Raw genomic sequence first — 21,411 nt, 5'->3', positions numbered from 1 at the left:
GTCAAAATACAAAATACTACGTTAATAAAATTATTTTTTTGGTAAAATTATGGCTTATTTCCCATTAAAAGTAATTTATTATATATAATTAAATTGGAAAATACAAATAATCTATATAAAATCCCTATATTATATCTAACGTGCTATGTACTAAGAGTATGGTATAAGTCATAAAATGGACCTTTAGGCCAGTATTATACGAGGCAACTGGTGACGCCACCAAGTTGCTCCACCAGTGACTCATTACGTCACGGGGCAGTTAAGTAAATGAGACCTATTAGACTACGGTAACTGGTTGCGCCACCAGTTACCATTATCGGCCACCAGTTGCCCATAATATTTTGTGTGCTTTAATGTGGTGGAGCCACTAGTTGTGACATCAGTTGCGCAACCAGTTGCGTCACCAGTTGCGTCACCAGTTACCTAGTCTAATAACGGCCTTCGGGATTCTTCTATATTTTGAATTTTGAATGTTTATTAATTATTTCTGTACTAAGAATATAAGTCAATAGCCTGTTTTTTATGTATAAATATTGATTTTATTCCAACAGTACAACTTTTAATTTCAAAAGTCTGCTTTGTATTAAGATTACAAGTCAACGTATACTGTTAGTACCTTCCGCTTTCACTTTACGCAGCTTGACTATGCCACTATAGTTCACACCACATGTTATGAGATTCTGGGGCGTTTGTATTGAAAAAATGTAGATAATCCAAATTTGACCATAAAATTTCTAGGAATTAACATGCTTAAAAAGGGTTTGGTACGAAAACAGATTTTTGAGGTTCTTTGTTTTCTTCCTTTTGAACTTTCCTAAACATTTTTTTATGACTTTCGTTCTGTCTTTGAAGACGGTGCCGCTGTTTATTGTTATCGATTATAAAAGCAGAAAATTATAAAAATAGCTAGATCCCATTTAAACCAAAAACTGTTAATTTAGTATTTTTTTATTTAATTTTGTTGTGCGTGCTTAATAGCTATTTCTATAACAAGGGAGGAAAGTGCTACTTTTCCTCCCGAGAATGAAGTTTACTTATGCAGTAGCCATATTACTATGCAGTAATCATTCACGGGAGGGAAAGGCACTTTACTCCCATGTTATACATATGGTTTTTCCACCTTCCTCAAATTAATAAGAAGTCATTTTTCATTTTTACTTAATTTATTTATGTAACTAACCAACAAAATTTGTTTAAACTAAAACTAACAAGTAGGTACAATATAACTGTCAACTGTCAAATATAAGTTAAATTATTAATGTAAACATTGTTAAATCAAAATAACAATTTACTGTTTTTTACCATTGTGCAAAATACAGAATGTTTTACAAATAAACGTTAAAATGTATAGATACTTACGTAATAGAAAATAGATATTGTACAGGGCGTCAGTAAGTTATATTTCATGAATGAAATACCATGATGTCACTTTTATTTTCCTCCCTAGGGAGGAAAAGTACAACTTTGCTCCCTACAATCAGATCCGGAAAAGTATACTTTCGGTAGAGGTAGGTGGAAAAATAGTTTACTGTGAAAGTGTCAGTATTCTATTGTACATAATTTTTAAAAATGAGTAGAGGGAAACAAATAGATACTAAAATTATTGGAACTAAAGGATGATTTATATGGCACTCAACGTATTATTAAATTTCTTATCTTAATTGGCAACTGACATGTTTATCCCAACAAAAAAATATATCTACGAAATAAATTATTTTTCAAACTCTTTCAAACTAGCTTGACAAACAGTTTGAATTTTCAAACCTGTACGATTGACCAGTTGGAATTGACTTGAATTATTTGTTAGAGGATTGACTTGAGTTTGACTTGAAATTAAGTCAAACTCAAGTCAAGTTCAAACATTCAAGTCAAACTTGTTCAACTCTAATCACTATTCAAAACTAAAGTACTTATTCAAAATTACCACCATCAAAAATTATTTTTTTTATACGTAGGTACGGTAAATTTTTGTAGTTAGGTACCTAGCCTCATGTATACTGTGTACTGTGTACTGTGTACTGTGTGTGTTGAGTAAGTGTCTTGTTACATTGCCAAGTCGACGTCATTGTCTTTGCAAAGAGACGCTAATCGTATCCGAACGTCTGCGGTCCCTCCGGTGAGTACCGATCCCACAAGGACAGAAACTATTTTCATTTATTATTTTATAATAAACGAAAAATGTTTGACCCTGGTGAGATTCGAACTCACGACCATTCGGACCTTTCTATCCAAAGGTAGGCGCTCTTACCACTGAGCCACAGAGGGGGTCACCAAAAATTATTTTTATATGTGCAAATGAATATTTTACCAATTTAGATTAAATAATGGTATTAATTTAAAATTAAGTCATATTTTAATTTATTTTACTTTGAGCTTCGCAATTCACATAATTTCAGAATTCAAATTCAAATTTTTACCAGAAAAATCATTTTGCCGAAAATTCAAAGTATACCACTAATTTTGTTTTTCATCCTCCTTTCAAATGCAAAATCTATTTTAAAAAAAATTAATATACAAGGTGTTTTTTTGGGTTGGAACATTTATACAATATTTTTTAATCCGGACCTGGATTTTTTATAATTGTAATTAAATTAATTGACTGGACATCTAAAAGAATATTCGCGTGTTAAATATAAAATGTGTTGTTGACAAGTTGTAAGCTGTATTTCAATTTTTTTCTACTTAGAGCTCTCGCAATTCACTTAATTTCAGAATTCAATTCCAAATTTCACCAGAAAAATCATTTTGCCGAAAATTCAAAGTATAGCACTGAATTTAATTTTCTATCCTCTTTTCAACTGAAAAATCCATTTTAAAAAAAATTAATGTACAGGGTGTTGTTTTGGGGTCGGAATATTTTTCCAATACCTTTTAAGCCGGACATGGATTTTTTACAATTGTAAATAAATTAATTTATTCTACGCCTTAAATAATATTTGCGTGCCAAGTATAAAATAAATATACAGTGTGGTCAAAAAGTTATGAACCAATTAAGAAAATGGCAAAATAGATAAAACACCCAGTATCTTTGTTATTAATGGAGTAAGATCCATTAAGTATGGTATTTTTGAGACCGCCTAAGTATCCTCTTTCTACAGTTAACGTATGTTACTTTACCAATGAAACACCCTGTATAATTTAGATAACATTTTCAGCCAACTGGTTCGGCATCGACTATTTTGAAAGAAGCTAAAGTTACCGCTGCACATGACGACAATGTATGTACTAGTGAGGAAAAATTTTGTGCTGGAGGTAGAACATTAGCAACTTGCTCGGTAAATTTAATATACTCATTGAATAATTCAAAAGTCTTTAGTTAAAACTAAACCATTACATTACATTCGTTTTAATTATTTATGGAATGTTTCAGGTCCTTTCTATAGGAATGTAGCATTATTGAACTATGTTTCTGGCTCTATATTTTCGAATGTAAATAACTTTTTGTTGGTGTGTCCGCATAAGTTAGGGAAATGTGTTGTTTTCGTTTTTTATATAAAAGCCATCTACCATAGGCTACGATTCGGAGTATTAATTTATTGCTATCCTTACTTCATCGCATCAACTGCATCTCACTAGCCATTCAACCATCTTCAATAATGGTTAAAAATAGCATTATCACCATTTATATTCCAATTTTTCATTATTCCTATTTTTATAGGAGATACTACGTCTTTACCACCAAATATCTGTGGTTTTATTTATTTAGCGTATGGCTTAAGTACATCTCAGAATATATTTAGATTTATGCATTATACAATGCATCACAAACAGATGTCCAGTTTTTTTATATATTCCATTGACCCTTCGGTTGCCATTACAAAGTCTATAGGGTCGCCTGTGTATGCTCTGCGTGGGCAGTCCTGAACAATGTGACTGATGATCTGTCTTGCAGCGCCTCAGTAACAGTCACAAAAAGGCGAGGGAAGTTTACCCCTTCTGTAGAAGGAGTTGGCGCATCTTCCACAGTTTGTTCTAATTCGATTAAGGGCTGCCCAAATCTTACGAGGACGTTCAAATTCGCTAGGTTTTCCTATGATGTCCGGTAGACTATGGTAATGCGGATCTGTCTTACTTTCCCAATCTTCTCTCCATCGGGTATTTATGTCAAAGTTGGATTGCTGCAACGCTTGAGCAAATTGTAAAGGGGGTAACCTGGATCGGAGACGGTTTCCAATAATATCGGGGATGTCGTTGTGGACTAGAAGCTGGCGACTGTCCATTATTTTGTTATTTGTATTCTTCAACCAATGCATGTTCGCGGCGTAGGTTGGGTGGTGCTATATTACTAAGGGTAGGTAGCCACATTGTAGGAGTGGGCTTAATTGTGGCTGTTATCACACGCAAAGAAGGGTTTAGTTGGGTATCGACCAGGTGGGTGTGCCTGCTATTTAGCCACACTGGTGTACAGTATTCTGCCACCAAATATATCAGGCCAAGAGCAGAGGATCTTAAAGTTGATGCTGTGGACCCCCTATTTTGCTGCTGTTTTCGTCAGGTGTTCTCTGAATGTGAGCGTTTTGTCTAGAGTAACCCCAAGGTATTTCGGGTATTTATTGTGTTTCAACAGCTTGTTATTAAAATACACTCGCATTTCTCTGTTTGCCAGCTTGTTGTTGAGATGAAAAGCTGTTACTTCAGTTTTTGTAGTACGTGGTTGTAGTCTCCATTTCTTAAGGTATTCGCTGAGGATATATCTGTGGCATATCTCGTAGTTTTACCTCCTCCTTTCAACACCATTTTTACAGATGCCACGGAATATTGCTCTCAGGATCCTTCGTTCAGATATCAGGAGAAGGCTTTCATCTGCCTTGGAGATGGTCCATGGCTTCGATTCATATGTCAACAGTGGTTGTATAAGAGTTTTGTATACGCTTATTTTTGTTTTTTTTTTACTTAAGTTTCTGCTTCTCATAATATGTCTACTCAGTCCAAAATAGTATTTGTTTGCTAGGATTATCTTTCGATTGATTTCTTCCATCATGACTTTCTCGTTGGTGATCGGGGAGCCTAAATATGTGAATTTGTCCACCACGTCAAATATAGAGTTATCAACCGTGAATTGGTGACTGATGTCATCATTGAAGTGGCCATTGAAGAAAATGGCTCTTTTATACCTTTATTTAGTATAGATAATTGCCGTTAAACTTTTTGTTACCCTTCTAAGCTTCTAGCTTCTAAGCAGGTTTTGATTTTTGTGTTTCATGTCTAAGCGAATATTTAAGCGAACTATAGATACGACTCAAAATGAACAGCTTTTATTTCCTCTTCTTTAAGTGGCATGTCTGTGATCAAAACTGGGCTATCATCATGTTTACAAGTTCTTGGAATTTTTCTCTGTTGAGCTGCGGACCGAAAGAGTTTTTCATCCCTTAAGAGTGTTTAATAGGATCACATGACACCTCGTAACGCGACAAATCGTAACCTGACAAAAAGGGTAACGGACAATTCGTACCGACGACATTTCGTAACAGCGACAGTTTGTAACGATGACAGTTCGTAACTATATTTATATATTCGTAACGGTATTCCTAACGCCAACATCTAACTGTCTTTTTAAGAAATTTAATATTATTGAATTTATACAAAGACGTATTTTGACTATATTTCTATTTTAAAAGTAATGTTACTTTTTTAAGACCACTTCTTTTTAAACATATTTCACACAAATTTTTACATATATTCTTGTTAATATGACAGGTAAAGGATTTTTTAAATTTTTTATTCCGAATTACTTTAAAGTAGTAAAAGTAAGTCTGTAACATAATGGTATACCAGTTTAACAATAATAATAATATTATGTTTATTATAACAAATCATATTATTTACATTACCAGATTATATTTGAGGCGCTAAGAACAACAGTGGTCTAACCCACATTAGTCCTGTCGCCAGGGGGAGTACAACGGCCTCCTTTATTCAGATGGACTTACCCAAGTTCTTTTATATATTTTGACCCGTAGAACACGAATTTTTTGGGTAACAGTTGATCCGGATGTCGATAAGATTGATATAAACAAAGAACTTGATGAATTACAAAACAGCGATTTCTCGCAAAACAAAACCTTTTTTGTATTGTCTGGGTCATTCTGAGCCAAAAATGTTCTTACAAGTTTTTTCGTAGGATGCATAGTTTTTGAGATAAACGTGGTTGAACTTTAAAAAAATCGAAAAATGGCGATTTTTGAACCCGAATATCTTTTGATTAAAAAAGAAAATAGCAATTCTGCTTACCGCATTTGAAAGTATAAGTCGAATTATATCGGTTTTAATTATTTGCATTGCTAAAAATTTATTTTTTATTGTTAAACAAAGTTATAAACAGATAGTGTTTAATGTTTTCAATCATTTAAAATCGAACGAGTAGGTAGAGTAGGTACAAGTGCAAGCGAGGTAATTTCTACGTAGCATGCGTTAAAACGCGTGTATTGTCCAAGGGAAACACTATGTGTTTATAGCTTTGTTTAAAAATAAAAAAATTAATTTTTAGCAATGCAAATAATCAAAACATATAATTTGACTTAAACTTTCAAATACGGTAAGCAGAATTGTTATTTTCATTTTTAATCAAAAGATTAAAAAATATTCGTAGTGGAGTCAATGATGGTGGATATGAGTTATTACCTCAGATTTCGTTGAACCTCCATCGATTTTCATAAAAATTGGTGAGTGGTTAAAGGATACCTCAAGGAACAAAGGTGACATAGTGCCAACTTGCGCTTTTTGCATTTTAGGGGTGAAATACACCCCTTTTTTAAAAATTATTTTTTAGATTTCTGAAAGTGCAGTCACTGTAAGTTTTCACTTCCTATTTTGTTGAACCTTCATCGATTTTCATGAAAATCGGTAAATAGTTAAAGGATACCTCAAGGAATAAAAGATATATAGCACCAACTTGCGCTTTTGCATTTTAGGGGTGTAATACACCCCTACTTTTAAATTGTAAAAAATGCAGATTTCCGCATTATGGCGCAAGTAATATCGTTTAATTAAGAAAAATAAATATGTTTTTTATATTTATGTGCATGAATTACATTTTTTTTTATTTTTCAAACCTTATAGCAACCAAAAATCCGAAAATTAACAAGTCGAAAATCACGAAAACCTTATTCTTCTATATTTCTGAAAGTGTAGTCACTGAATGTTTTCACCCACGATTTCTTTGAACCTTCATCGATTTTCATGAAAATTGTTGATTAGTTAGAGGATACTTCAAAAAAACAAAAGTGATATGGCAACAAGTTGCGCTTTCTGCATTTTAGGGGTGAAATCCACCTTTTTTTTAATGATAAAAATGCAGATTTCAGCATTCTGTCTCAAGCAATCTCGTTTAATTAAGTAAAATAAATATTTTTTTACATTTATATGCATGATTTATAATTTTTATTAATTTTTTAAACCTTATAGCAACCAAAAATCAGAAAATTAGCAAATCGACAATCACGAAAAAAATTAATCTTTTATATATCCAAAAAGGCAGTCACTGAAGGTTTTCACCCCTGATTTCGTTGAACCTCCATCAATTTTCATGAAACTTGGTAAGTAGTTAGAGGATACCTCAAGAAACAAAAATGATGTGGTACCAACTTGCACTTTTATCCTGGGGGTGGATGTTACTCCTTCTCATGGGTGAACAATATTTTATTAAAAATAACCCCATAATTAGATAGAGGAGTAAATTCTAAACAAACCTTCTTTTATCAAGTTTATAAATTTTTTATTTAAATAATATTTCATAATTTAATAAAATATTATTGGTACAGTAATACCTGACAATATCGGCCACTAAAAATAGAAAACAATTGGCCGTTATATAAATGTGGCCGCTAATGCTAGGTTTCCTTTTCCACAAATACATAAAATATAATTGAAAATTTATTTATTTTAGTAATTAAAGCAAATCTAATTAAATATAATTCTACAAAAAAACGGAACATACTAAAACTAAATTCAATTTACTACAATATAAAACAATATCTATACGAAAAAACAACTACAAGAAAAACAGAATTTTTGTTTGTTTTACATTTTTTTAGATAAACGAAACATACTAAAACTAATTTAATATAGGTAATACATAATATAAAACAACATACTATAGCTACTATGAAAAATACGCTTATCACTAAAGTATCGTCGTGCTTCCATGCTATATTCAACAAAACCAGCTTGGTAGGGCCTTTAATGAGATATCGCAAATCACTTTGGCTGATTTTGTCTGCATATATATTATGTTTGAAGAATCCCTTTTTTTTTGTGAGACTGGATATAGGACATTTCTCAAGTATGAATTCACATTCATGGTATATCGTTGCTATACAGGGATAATAATCTGTGCAATGTTATGGTACCGGCTACGTTAAATATAAAGTAGATGTGGAAAATATACACTGGTTATTCATTTCAATTTAATTTGATTGTTTTTTAATCGTTTACAATATTTAAAATAATTAAATACATAAAGTTAGGGATTTCAAAAATAAATTCAGTTCTCTCTGGCAGGGTGGCAAATAATAAAGTGCCATACAATAGCATTTCATTACAATGTTCATCACAGGCATTACAGGCTGCTCCGTTTGAGAAAACTCATACTCTGAAACTTTGAGAAAACACTCATTCAGTTTCGACCAACCCTGTATTAGCTAAAATTAAACGTTTTTGATATTATCTATGCCCCAATCTCACCTAGATAAACTTTTTTCGTATCTCCTACAACAAACGACTAATTGGACTTCCCACAACCTGTATACATACAAAATCTCCGCTGTAAAATTTTTTCAAAGAAAATGTTATTGGCTTTTTTAAAATAACTCCGTTAAATTTTGAAATAAGAGATTTATCCAAAAACCATTACAAAGTAAAAGTTCTATAACACTGTATTAAACATAATTTTCTAAATCCTTTATTTTTTTTTTAAATACAAGGTGAAAGGGCCCCGGTTACATGGTTCTCGCAGTAAAATTTAGGTTTTAAATGTTTCTATCTCGGTTACTTTTTGTCGTAAAAAAATATTAAAAAAAGAAAAAGCTTAAATAAAGTTAAAACTAAAATTTTGTTCTCTACCATTTTTTAAGTATATCGAGTATTTTTGGAGTTATTATCAAAAGAAAATGAAATTCACGAAAATTTGAAAAATTCTAATTTTTTTTAATCGTATTTTTTTCAAAAATATGCATTCTAAACCGGTCAAAATTGTTGAAGTTATTACTCATGTTAAAATAAATAAATTTTTAAATGCGTTACTATAAATTTTAATTTTTGTGGAAATGACGCATGTTTCATTTTCCATTCTTCCCTAAAAAATCTGAAAGGGTCCTCTTATTTCCATCGTAACTTGCTTAATTTTGATGCTATCGACTTCTTATATAGCTTTTTGATAGTTACCTTTAAGTACTTTATTAAAATGTTTTATATCTATATTTAACAAAGTGCATCGTTTTCCTGTTATTTAAGCTTGAATACTAAGATTTGAGTATCCGCGGAAAAAAAATATACATTCAATTGCATATAACTCACTTTGTATATGTAATCAAGGATTTTTCGAATAAGGAGCTTATTTTATTTTTATATTATCTTCGATTTTGGTAATAACAACTTTTTTGAAGAAACTTATGGTTTTTGAGTTATTTATGAAAAACTGCTTTAAAACATGGATTTTTTTCAGGAAAAATCAAAACTTTTGATCTTTAATAACTCAAAAACTATTGATTTATTGAGATAACTTTATGTAACAAACTTTACTTATAATTTGTCCCTCTATCGATTAGTGGTATTATTTTTAATAAAATAATTTCCACCCCCGAGAAGGGTCGGCATCCCCCCCCCAGGGTAAAAGCGCAAGTTGGCACCATGTCACCTTTGTTTCTTGAGGTATCCTCTACATACTTACCAATTTTCATGAAAATCGAATGGAGGTTCAACGAAATCGGAGGTGAAAACCTTCATTGACTCCACTATCGGGTTCGAAAATTGCAATTTTTCGACCGCGTTTAACTCGAAAACTGTGCATCCTACGAAGAAACTTGTAAGAACATTTTTTGCTTAGAATAACCCAGAAAATACAAAAAAATATTTTGTTTTGCGAGAAATCGCTATTATGTAATTCCTCAAGTTCTTTGTTTATAACAATCTTATCGACATCCGGATCAACTGTTACCCAAGCAATTCGTGTTCTACGGGTCAGAATACATAAAAAAACTTGGGTAAGTCCATCTGAATTAAGGAGGCCGTTGTACCCCACTGGTGACAGGACTGCATCCCACAACATATCATTTTTCGTAAGTTGTCACTTTGACAACAGTGCTTCGGAATTGTTTGACATAACTTGAATGTGACATTAACTCATAGGCGCGCTAAATAGAAGTACTATGTAATAGAAAACAATTTTGTTAATAGTAAATAAATATTTATAAAAATAAACCAAAATGGGTGAAAATTTTATGTTAACATAAGTATTTGCACGAAATAATAATAATAAATCATCATTTCGTTGTGAAGCGAAACAAGAGCCGTCTTATTTTATTGAGTTCATAGAGCGCCAAAGGCACTTTAACTTTATATATTCGCATTAGAATATTTTTACGTAAAATATACTTACATATATAACTAAAACTCACAGTTAACAACAATCTATTTTTTCAAATAGACCAACAACTTAGTTCTATTACACAAAAATATAATAAATTAACTATAAATAAACACTACTTTCCTATGAAACAACAATAATGAATTTTTAAAATGAATAAAAACTACTGCACTGAACAGATATCGATAAAGATAACAGAACAGATAACAGAAAATCTGACGCAGGTTTGTCAAAATGACAGTGACAATTTCTCTATGTTGCCTAATTAGTTATTAGTTATAATATGTTCGATTTCTTGTTAGAAATTAAAAAATATTCGTTGAATTTTGTTTCATCGTCCACTAATTCTCTGTATATTTTGAATTCTCCTTGAGTTTGTCTTTTTTTCCATATAGGATGGACACTCCATCTTCTTTGCTTTCGCCTTTTCTGCTCTTGCTCTTCCTCTTCATCGAGTAGTAATGCCAACAGGGTGGGATCTTCTATCCAAGCCGCCATATTTTCAACTATCTTTTACACAGATATGTAATAACGTTTTCCACCTACCTCTACCGAAAGTATACTTTTCCGGACCTGATTGTAGGGAGCAAAGTTGTACTTTTCCTCCCTAGGGAGGAAAATATTTTTCCTCCCTAGGGAGGAAAAGTAAAAGTGACGTCATGGTATTTTATTCAAGAAATATAACTTATTGACGCCCTGTACAATATCTATTTTCTATTACGTAAGTATCTATACATTTTAACGTTAATTTATAAAACACCCTGTATTTTGCAGAATGGTAAAAAACAGTAAGTTGTTATTTTGATTTATCAATGTTTACATTAATAATTTGACTTATATTTGACAGTTGACAGTTATATTGTACCTACTTGTTAGTTTTAGTTTTAATAGATTTTGTTGGTTAGTTACATAAATAAATTAAGTAAAAATGAAAAATGACTTGTTATTAATTTGAGGAAGGTGGAAAAACCATATGTATAACATGGGAGTAAAGTGCCTTTTCCTCCCTTGAATGATTACTGCCCTCCGCTACGCGTCGGGCAGTAAACTTCATTCTCGGGAGGAAAAGTAGCACTTTCCTTCCTTGTTATACAAATAGCTATTTCCTTTCTAATTCGGCCCGGTACGCACACTGCCACAACCCGGTTGTATGTAAATATTGCATTAAAAATACCCGGACTCGGCACTGACCCGGAACGGACACGGCCCAGGTATGTATAAATGGGCCTTAACGGTGTCTAGTCGGACACTGGAACAGGGGAAATTTTAATTGTGGAATGTGATTTTAATTGTGGAACTACAATTTAATCCTGATAAGTTTATGATTGTGAAAACTAGTAGGTTGTTTTTAAGTTTATTCAATAGCAAACTTTGTATAATATAGGAAAAAAAATTTGTCCGACAAATAGAGGGTGTAACAAAAATACAGGTCACATATTCTGGGACCAAAAATAGATCGATTGAACCTAACTTACCTTAGTACAAATGTGCACATTAAAAATACTTACAACCCTTTGAAGTTACAAAATAAAAATAGATTTTTTTCGAATATATCAAAAACTGTGTGAGATTTTTTATTGAAAATGGACATGTGGTATTCTTATGGCAGGAACATCTTAAAAAAGAATTATAGTGAAATTGGTGCACTCCATACAAATTTTATGGGGGTTTTGTTCCCTTAAACCTTTCAAACTTGTGTACGTTCCAATTTAATTATTATTGTGGTACCATTAGTTGAAATCAATATTTCTAAAACTTTTTTGCCTCTTAGTATTTTTTCGATAAGACAGTTTTTATCGAGTTGCGGTTTCTTTTTTGATATGTTTACGTAACAATTTTATGGGGGTTTTGTTCCTTTAAACCCCCCAAATGTTTGTGTATGTTCCAATTAAACTTTTACTGCGGTACCATTAGTTAAACACAGTGTTTTTAAAACTTTTTTGCCTCTTTGTATTTTTTCGAGAAGGCACTTTTTATTGAGATATTACTTCTTTTTTAATGTGGTTCAAAATATACCTAAAAATGTAAATCATAAATAAATTTTCATTTTATTACCAAGTCTTCATAATCGTACTTAGCCATATACAAATATGTGGTAGATTTGACAAATATTCAAAATATCTCGATAAAAACTGACTTTTCGAAAAAGTACTAAGAGGCAAAAAAGTTTTTAAAATATTGTGTTTAACTGACGGTACTACAATAGTAATTAAATTGGAACGTACACAAAAGTTTGGGGGGTTTAAAGAACAAAACCCCCATAAAATTTTTATGGGGTGTCCAAATTTCACTATAATTTTTTCTTAAGATACTACTGCCATAAAAATGCCACATATCTATTTTCAATTAAAGATCTCTAATAGTATTCGATATATTTCGATGGAAAAAATTGATTTTCATTTTGTAACTTCAAAGGGCTGTAACTTTTTTTTGTGCACATTTGTACTAAGGTAAGTTAGGTTCAATCGAACTATTTTTGGTCTCAGAATATGTGATTAAATTTATGACCTGTATTTTTGTTACACCCTGTATATTGGGCATTTAGTTGAGTTTAATGAAAGAGTAATAAAACAATTGTAAGTACTGTCCGACAAAATACATGGGACGTTTTCGTAGTGTGACGTTCGAAACCTGTAACATTTTCCACAATTAAAACTTCCCCTGTTCCAGTGTTCCCGTACATTAAAATTTGCCCGACTAGACACCGTTAAGCTATTAACAAATTTTCAGCTTGCTATTAATAAACTTTTTTTTGGTACGCGGGATCCATGCCTATTATGGATGTGTATAATTACGAACTACTGTCGCCGTTCCAAAGTGTCCCAATATGAACTCTCGCCGTTACGAATTGTTCGTTACCATTTGTAGGGTTACGAACTGTCGCGTTCGTATTATGAGATGTCTTGTAACGGTTTAATAGAAAATATTAATTATAATCAATATATTTTAGGGCGATTCAGGAGGTCCTTTAGAACTAGATGGTACTCTAATAGGAATTGTGTCCTTTGGTTATAACGACTGTATAGACAGTGATGAGCCAGCAGGTTATGCCAATGTCGCCTTTTTCCGTACGTGGATCAAAAATCAAACGGGTGTCTAGTTTGTTTTATGTACCCATTAAAAGTTGTGTCAATTACTGATTGTTTAATATAATAAATACTGTTTAAATATTTTTTATTTAATTGCTCTCCTCCTCCTCCAATAGAGCCTCTATTCAAGAAGGAGAATCTAGTGAGATATATAAAGGTCAATAGACTAAGATGGGCAAGACGTATGATACGCAGTAACGACAATCCCATTACAAACAATGTTTTTTGGTAAAGATTAGATGAGGGAAGATGCAGTCAAAGAAGATCGCTTGAATTTATAGTTTCCACTCCGGATGGTCCGACTAATCTTTATATCAACGTTATTTTTTAACACTTATAGACAATGCTATTTAAGTTCCATCTTTGTTTAAACTTATTTAATGAAACGAGTCTTTAAAATGAGAATAATTACGTTTCTAAATTATTATTAACAAATTATTTGCAAAATTTAAAAAAATCTACCTTTCACCTACTCGTTCTAGAATAACTTTTTTAATTTGTGTATTTTTTTCTTGCAGTTATATGAGATAAGTACACCAATTTTAAGATAATTTGTTTAAGGATTGACCACTGGTCAGTGAGGAAACTATGTTATAGGTAAAAACAAAGGATTACTTATATGTATATCGTAATACATTTTAATCTCTATCTTGACGTTAATTAGATTACAATTTGATTTTTAAATTTTTTTCTACGACCGTTTAATAATATGCTCATTATTCGCTGTTTTTGAATAGATAATAACACCTATTACTTTACCCGTAAGTAATGGTTCATTACTCACGGGCTAAAGTTACTCACGGGTCATTACTCACGGGTTGAAGTTAGATTCAAGTGGTGCATGGCACTTTTAATATACCTATTGGCAAATAAAATTACTTAAATTTGTTTATTTAATAAAATAGTCATTCTAATTTATATCAACAATTAAATTCGAAAACTGTTTAAAGGACTACTTAACTGTAAGAATGGGTTAGTACACTTCGCGTCAAAAAAAACTGGTACACTTTTTTTTCCAATGTAAACCTGTGTTCAGACTGGACACAATGGCTCGTGAATCACGGCGTTGTTGCCAGCACAGATAATTGAATTGTACTAAATCTAAATACAAAAAATAACGTTCAAAAATCATGGAGGTGAATCGTAAAACTGGCCTTAGGTAACTCAATGTAAAATTCTAAACTGTTAAATTCCTGCTTCCCTAATCATTTAACAACAAAAGTCATGAGAAGCTATTTGTAGAGGATTAAAATCTGTATTAAAAACAAAAGCTAAAATTGTTCTAGGATTTAAACACATTCCAACATTTTGAAAAATACCTTTTGCCACAGTAGGTATGTGTGTAAAAGTTAGGCCCACGTTATTATTTACCTGATTGTTCGCACACTATTGACTGAATAAAACATCTTTATTATTAATACTATCTCCTCAACTGAGGCTATCTTATCAATTTTATTATTTTTTAAACAAGAAATGATAAAATAAAAATTTTAACAGTTCAAATTGTCAATATTTATAATAACTTCACTGTGACCGAACGCAACCGATACACATTATGGTAATGTGTGTGGCATAACTTTGGCGTATTTCTGTGAAAAATTATTATATTTTTAAAAAATTTTGGAATGTTTAATTCGTAGAACAATTTTAACAGTTGTTTTTAATACAGATTTCAATCCTCTAGAAATAGTTGTTTATGGGTTTTGATATAAAATAATTAGGGAACAGGAATTCTACAGTTTAAAATTTTCCATTGAATATGGCCCGTTTTCCAATTCACCATCAGGTATAAATTTTTTTATATATATCATTTTCCACCTATGTCCTTAATATTTCAGCAGTTTCGAAATTTATTGTAATATATAATATTTAAGTTTCATACCTATTCACTGTAAAAGTTATTCATTTTGTATTAATTTCAAATTTTAATTTTTCCAGTGTGTTTTATTTATTAGTATCCCACAACTCGTAAAAGAGTTTTGTGTTACACTTTACGAGAAACCCATCACACTTCTCGATTTTAAATTAAACAGAATAATTTAATGTCATGTCTAGAGTTATTATCTGTCATTCATGTTATATCTGTCATAAATTATAATAGAACCATAGCCACCTTTACTTTACAAGCCATGAAGAGAAAAAGGCAACGTCGCAATTGATGACGTCCGTAGTCTGAATTTCGGACTTCCGCTTTCGAAACTACGAATTTAAAGTACAAATTCTGGTAAAATTTATAGTATTTTTTGAATCGAACAAGAAAATATTATTAATTGAAAGTTTGTACAAAATAATATTAAAAGTAATTCCTTGTAAGTAACGTTTATTATACAAAAAAAACCAATAACAAGAATATAAACGGGATTCATTTTTTTCGAATCCTAAGAAAACTAATAAGTATTTTTCAAAAATTTAAACGCAGAGTGAAAGATTACGTTAGGACCAAGGGCCCAAAGTCCCTGAAAACTTCTATGTTTATTTTAATAAGTTACAGGGGTGAAAAACTGGGAAAATTTAGTGTGACCTTTAGTTTCAAATATGTCATTAAAAAAATGGACTTTTTATTAATTCTAAAGGACTTTTGGCCCTCAGTAATAAAGTAATCTTTTATTCTGCGTTTAAATTTTTCAAAAATACTTATAAGTTTTCTCAGAATTCGAAAAAAATGATTACATTTAAAATACAGGCGTCAAAATTTTTCATTTTGTTCCTTTCCCCTTAAAATTTGTCGCACTGATTTGGAAACACCCTGAATTGATAAATAACAAATCTAGTTGTTAAACATAAGCGAATTAATCAAAAAAACAGAATGTTAAGAAAACCGGAGTCTATAGTTGGGTTTTAATTTCAGTATTTTATAAATTCCCGGTACACCATAAAAATTTAACTGGTTAGCAACAATATTATTACAGCGGTATTGTTAAAGACTTAGGCTATAACATATTAAAAAAAATCACTTAAATCTGCCAACAAGTTTAGAAAATATAAGACATTAAAAATGACAAAATTTTTAAGTGGACGGATTTCTATATGCACGCAAGTTTATATAAAAATATATTATATTGAACTAAAATCATCTTAATAACATACCTTTTAATGTTCTTTATAATTTGGAGCACGAAATATTGTAAAATATTTCAGTTTCTCTGTAAATACAATGAAAATTATTTAAAAACAAATGAGAACTGTTAGAATAATTCGGTCTACCAATAGATGTTGCCAAGTTTCAACTTCATGGCTTGTTAAGTAAAGGTGGCTATGATAGAACACGAATTAATTTATGGGAACTTAATTGAGATGATGGAACATTACAAAATTAATAAGATAATTTTTTAGGATGCATGTTTAAATAAATGTGACTGACTAATCGAGAATGCTCGATGTTGTTTTAATTTTTAGTAAACCTACTAAAAACTTGCGGTCTGCCGCACAGCCCTGCTTTTAGCTGGTTTGATATAATATTTTAGTTGAACTGGCAACGTTGTCCAGAAATAAGAATGACATTTGTGACAAGACCAATTTACACAACTAGAAAAACACGATTTTCGTTTATAAGACTTGTACCAGTTTTTTTTTGACGCGAAGTGTACCTATATTTTTTACGTTTAAATTTCAACATTTGACATTACAAGATTGACGTTATTCAAACGTAAATATAAAAAATCGCTATTAATTCCGTAAAAGGGCTTGCGGATATGAAATTTATATCAATGAGTTCTGTTTTACTTACTGTTGATTGTACTTTTACAATAAATTTTTATTGAGAGCACACGTTCCTTTTCGTGTAATTGCCTTAAATATGTCTTATTTTTAAAAGCCACCTCCATTCCATGACACTAATGTCAACTGTCTGTTTCATTGTTTCGTAAGCTCAAAGAGGGCAATTCTAACAGTGTTGCCATAGTTATATAAAATATGTTTTCTTATGAAAAATAAAATCTTTCGATTTTGAATAATGTTAGTCGTTGATAATTACAGTAGGAAAAATGAAAGAATACCCATGAACGAACATATAAAACAGGCTGTATTTTCCTGTCACCGTGTCACACAAAATATTGGCCAGCGCAAGTACATGTAATAATTATTATTACATGTACTTGCGCTGGGCAGTCTTCTTTGTGACATGGTGACAGAAAAATACAGCGTGTTTTATATGTTCGTTCATGGGTATTCTTTCATTTTTTCGACTGTATATTTTCTACTAACCGAAATAGAAAAGGTCGTAGAAAAAGTATAGTATTCTACTTGCATGTAATGGCTATTACTTACTCTGATGAATTACGACACTCGAATACGGCTCGTGTCGCAAACTTCATCATCGTGAGTAATAGCCAATCATTACATCCTCGTTGAATAATATACTATTAATATATTCTATAAACTATAAACGATTGCATTTTTTCTGTATTATTAATTTGTGTTAATATATAATATGTTAAATTTACTAGGTGTGTTATATTTTTACATCTGTATAATTTACTTTAAATCTAAATTTCATCTAACTTACATCTAAATATTTATATTTATTTGTATTAATTTGTATTAATTCGTGTAAAAATGTCGGCCTATTATATGAGAAAATATTTCGTCTACGATTAATAGTTTAAAAGTTATTCTAAATTCTATTAAAAGTTATTTAACTATGTTAAAGTTTTTAATTATGGTGAATTGGAAAACGGGCCATAGGAAACTTAATGTAAAATTCTAAACCGTTGAATTCCTGCCTCCCTAATTATTTTACATCAAATGACATCAGAAGCTATTTGTACAGGATTGAAATCTGTATTGAAAACAACTGTTAAAATTGTTCTATGAATTAAACATATTCCAAAATTTTGTAAAAATATAATTAATTTTTCAGAGTAACACGCCAAAGTTAGGCCACACACATTGCAATAATGTGTGGAACGGTTGCCTTCGGTCACAATGTAGTTATTATATTAACCGTATCTAAACTGTCATAATTTTTGTCTACTCTATGTCATTAATGTTGTTCTGAAGCTATTTTCTTGTGGCATTTTTATAATCAAGTATATTCAAATGGGTTTATTACTCATTATATTATAATGAGTCAGATTAAATAAATTATTAGAAGAATTTTTTACTAAGCAACAACATTTTCGTTTATTTAGTATTATTTTGTATTTTGACAACGACACCCGACTTGGGCGTCGAAACGTTAATAAAATCATTTTTAGGTAAAATTGTGGCTTATTTCCCATTTGAATATACTCTATGTCATATTATGTATAAGTTTTTAGTTTGTGAAAACTGTCATTATAGATAGCAGTGCGTGAAGGGTTTAAAGTGTGCGTGAAGTAAGAATGTATTTTAAATGGGATTTACTTTTTCGCACACTCTCAATAGGTTTTTTGGCACACTTTTATATAATCAAATATCCTTAACTTTCGCGTTGTCATGGTGATGACATGAGCAATGACTTACAACAAAATTTATGACAGTTATGTGGTTTGAAAATAGTTGGGATTTTTAAATGTCAATGTTTTAAAAATTGTAGAATACTGTTTTTTATTTGTTTATCGTAGAAAAAATATTGTATTAGTCCAGAAAGCCACTGCGCATCCGCTAGGAAAAATATTCTAATTCGGATTTTTTGCACAATCTTACTTAAAAAGGACTCCTTTTAACAAAATTGCATGTTGCCAGGACCAAAAGGTGGTCAAAAAATTTTTAAACGTTTTATTTTTTGTTTTTTTCCTAAAATTATTTTTTTTTGCATGGAAAAAAGTTTTTTTAGGTTTTTTGGATCATTCCAAACAGAAAAGATGTTTAGTGACTTTTCTATAAAAATGATAGTTTTTGACATATAAGAGATTAAAAATTGAAAAATTGCGAAATCGGCCATTTTTAACCCTCAAAAACTATGTGAAAAACTGAAAATTTGAATGTTGCCAAGGCAGGTGGATATTCTTTAAACATCGATTGATGAAATCCCGAAGAGTTTTTTGCAATACAATATTCAAATTTCCTTTGTTTTTTAGTTTCTAATCAAGCGTGCGCGACACTATTTTCCACCGACAGTATGGTGCAAATGAAAGGAATAAATTCGTTATTTCGTAAACCGGCGACTTTGAGGAAAAATCCCGAAACAGGTCGATTTTTATTTTTAAGTTATGATATTGTGGCATATATGGTATACTAGAGACGTCATCCATCTGGACGTGATAACGTAATCGATAATTTTTTTAAATGAGAATAGGGGTCGCGTGCTAGCTCATTTAAAAGGTTCTTCAATTCTCTATTCAGTAATATAAACATTTACATAATTATTTATACAGGGTGTCCAAAAAATTTTTATTAAATTAAATTATTTGACAAAAAAAGAAGTAGAAGGCACCCTGTATAAATAATTATGTACATGTTTACATTACTAATTAAAGAATTGAAGAACCTTTCAAATGAGCTACCACACGACCCCTATTCTCATTTTAAAAAATCATCGATTACGTCATCACGCCCAGACGGATGACGTCACTAGTATACCATATATGGCACAACATCATAACTTAAAAATAAAAATTGACCTGTTTCGGTATTTTTCATTATAGTCGCCGGTTTACGAAATAACGAATTTATTCCTTTCATTTGCATTAAACTGTCGGTGGAAAATAGTATCGCGCACGCTTGATTGGCAATTAAAAAACAAAGGACTTTTGAATACTGTATTGCAAAAAACTCTTCGGGATTTCATCAATCGATGTTTAATGAGTATCTACCTACCTTGGCAACATTCAAATTTTCAGCTTTTCGCATAGTTTTTGAGGGTTAAAAATGGCCGATTTCGCAATTTTTCAATTTTTAATTGCTGATATGTCAAAAACTATCATTTTTAGAGTTACTAAAGTTACTGAAGACCTTTTCTGTTTGGAATGATCCAAAAAACCTAAAAAAAAATTTTTCCATGCAAAAAAATAATTTTAGGAAAAAAACAAAAAAAAAACGTTGAAAAATTTTTTGACCGCCTTTTGGTCCTGGTAACATGCAAATTTGTTAAAAGGAGTCCTTTTTGAGTAAGATTGTGCAAAAAATTCGAATTAGAATATTTTTCCTAGCGGATGCGCAGTGGCTTTCTGGACTATATGAAACTGTGCGTGAAGTACTTTTTGCGAACTTACGCGATGTATAGCACTCGCTCCGTTGTCGCTCGTGCTCTAAAAATCGCGTGCGTTCGCAAAAAGCATACTTCACGAACTGTTTTATAAATAACTATTATTTTATCATTTGTTGTTTAAAAAACAATAAAGTTAATAAAGTACCCTCAATTGAGGAGAAAGCATTAATAATAAAGATGTTTTATTCAGTCCATAGTGTGCGCATTGTCTAACTGGTACACACATTCCTACTGTGGTAAATGTATTATATGTGGCCTAACTTGTACACACATTCCTACTGTGGTAAATGTATTACATTTTTCAAAATTTTGGAATGTGTTTAAATCGTAGATCAATTTTAACTTTTGTTTTTAATACAGATTTCAATCCCCTACAAATATTTTCTCATGACTTTTGATGTAAAATAATTAGGGAAACAGGAATTCAACAGTTTAGAATTTTATATTGAGTTTCCTATGGCCCGTTTTACGATTCACTACCCGGTATACGCCAGTTAATAAGAGGAAAAACATCATATTACCTCCGAATTATATGCTACTTCATATATTTTAAGGGTATTTTGGGAATATCCTCTACTTTTCTCCTAATTTAAAGTCTACTCTATCCCGAT

The 21,411-nt window shown here is 31.1% G+C and overlaps 2 protein-coding genes across 4 annotated transcripts in view; one reads left to right on the top strand and one right to left on the bottom strand.

Moving 5' to 3' along the window:
* LOC114330026 (trypsin-3) overlaps window positions 1–13,752 on the top strand; it is a 95,284-nt gene extending 81,532 nt beyond the window's left edge. For 2 of the 3 annotated variants that reach the window (XM_028279322.2, XM_028279321.2), the window contains 2 exons: window positions 3,156–3,275; window positions 13,533–13,752. In XM_028279322.2, the coding sequence (XP_028135123.1) occupies window positions 3,156–3,275; window positions 13,533–13,682 (270 nt within the window). In that variant the 3' untranslated portion in view covers window positions 13,683–13,752. The remainder of the gene's footprint in view (window positions 1–3,155; window positions 3,276–13,532) is intronic. The other variant, XM_028279323.2, reaches the window with a different exon arrangement.
* Window positions 1–21,411, bottom strand: part of LOC114330024 (guanylate cyclase 32E) — a 965,459-nt gene that overhangs the window by 840,100 nt on the left and 103,948 nt on the right. The gene's annotated exons all lie outside the window — the stretch shown is intronic.

This window comes from Diabrotica virgifera, chromosome 1 (genome assembly GCF_917563875.1).
Source record: "Diabrotica virgifera virgifera chromosome 1, PGI_DIABVI_V3a".
NCBI classification, from domain to species: domain Eukaryota; kingdom Metazoa; phylum Arthropoda; class Insecta; order Coleoptera; family Chrysomelidae; genus Diabrotica; species Diabrotica virgifera.
This window is presented reverse-complemented; position numbering and strand designations above follow the sequence as displayed.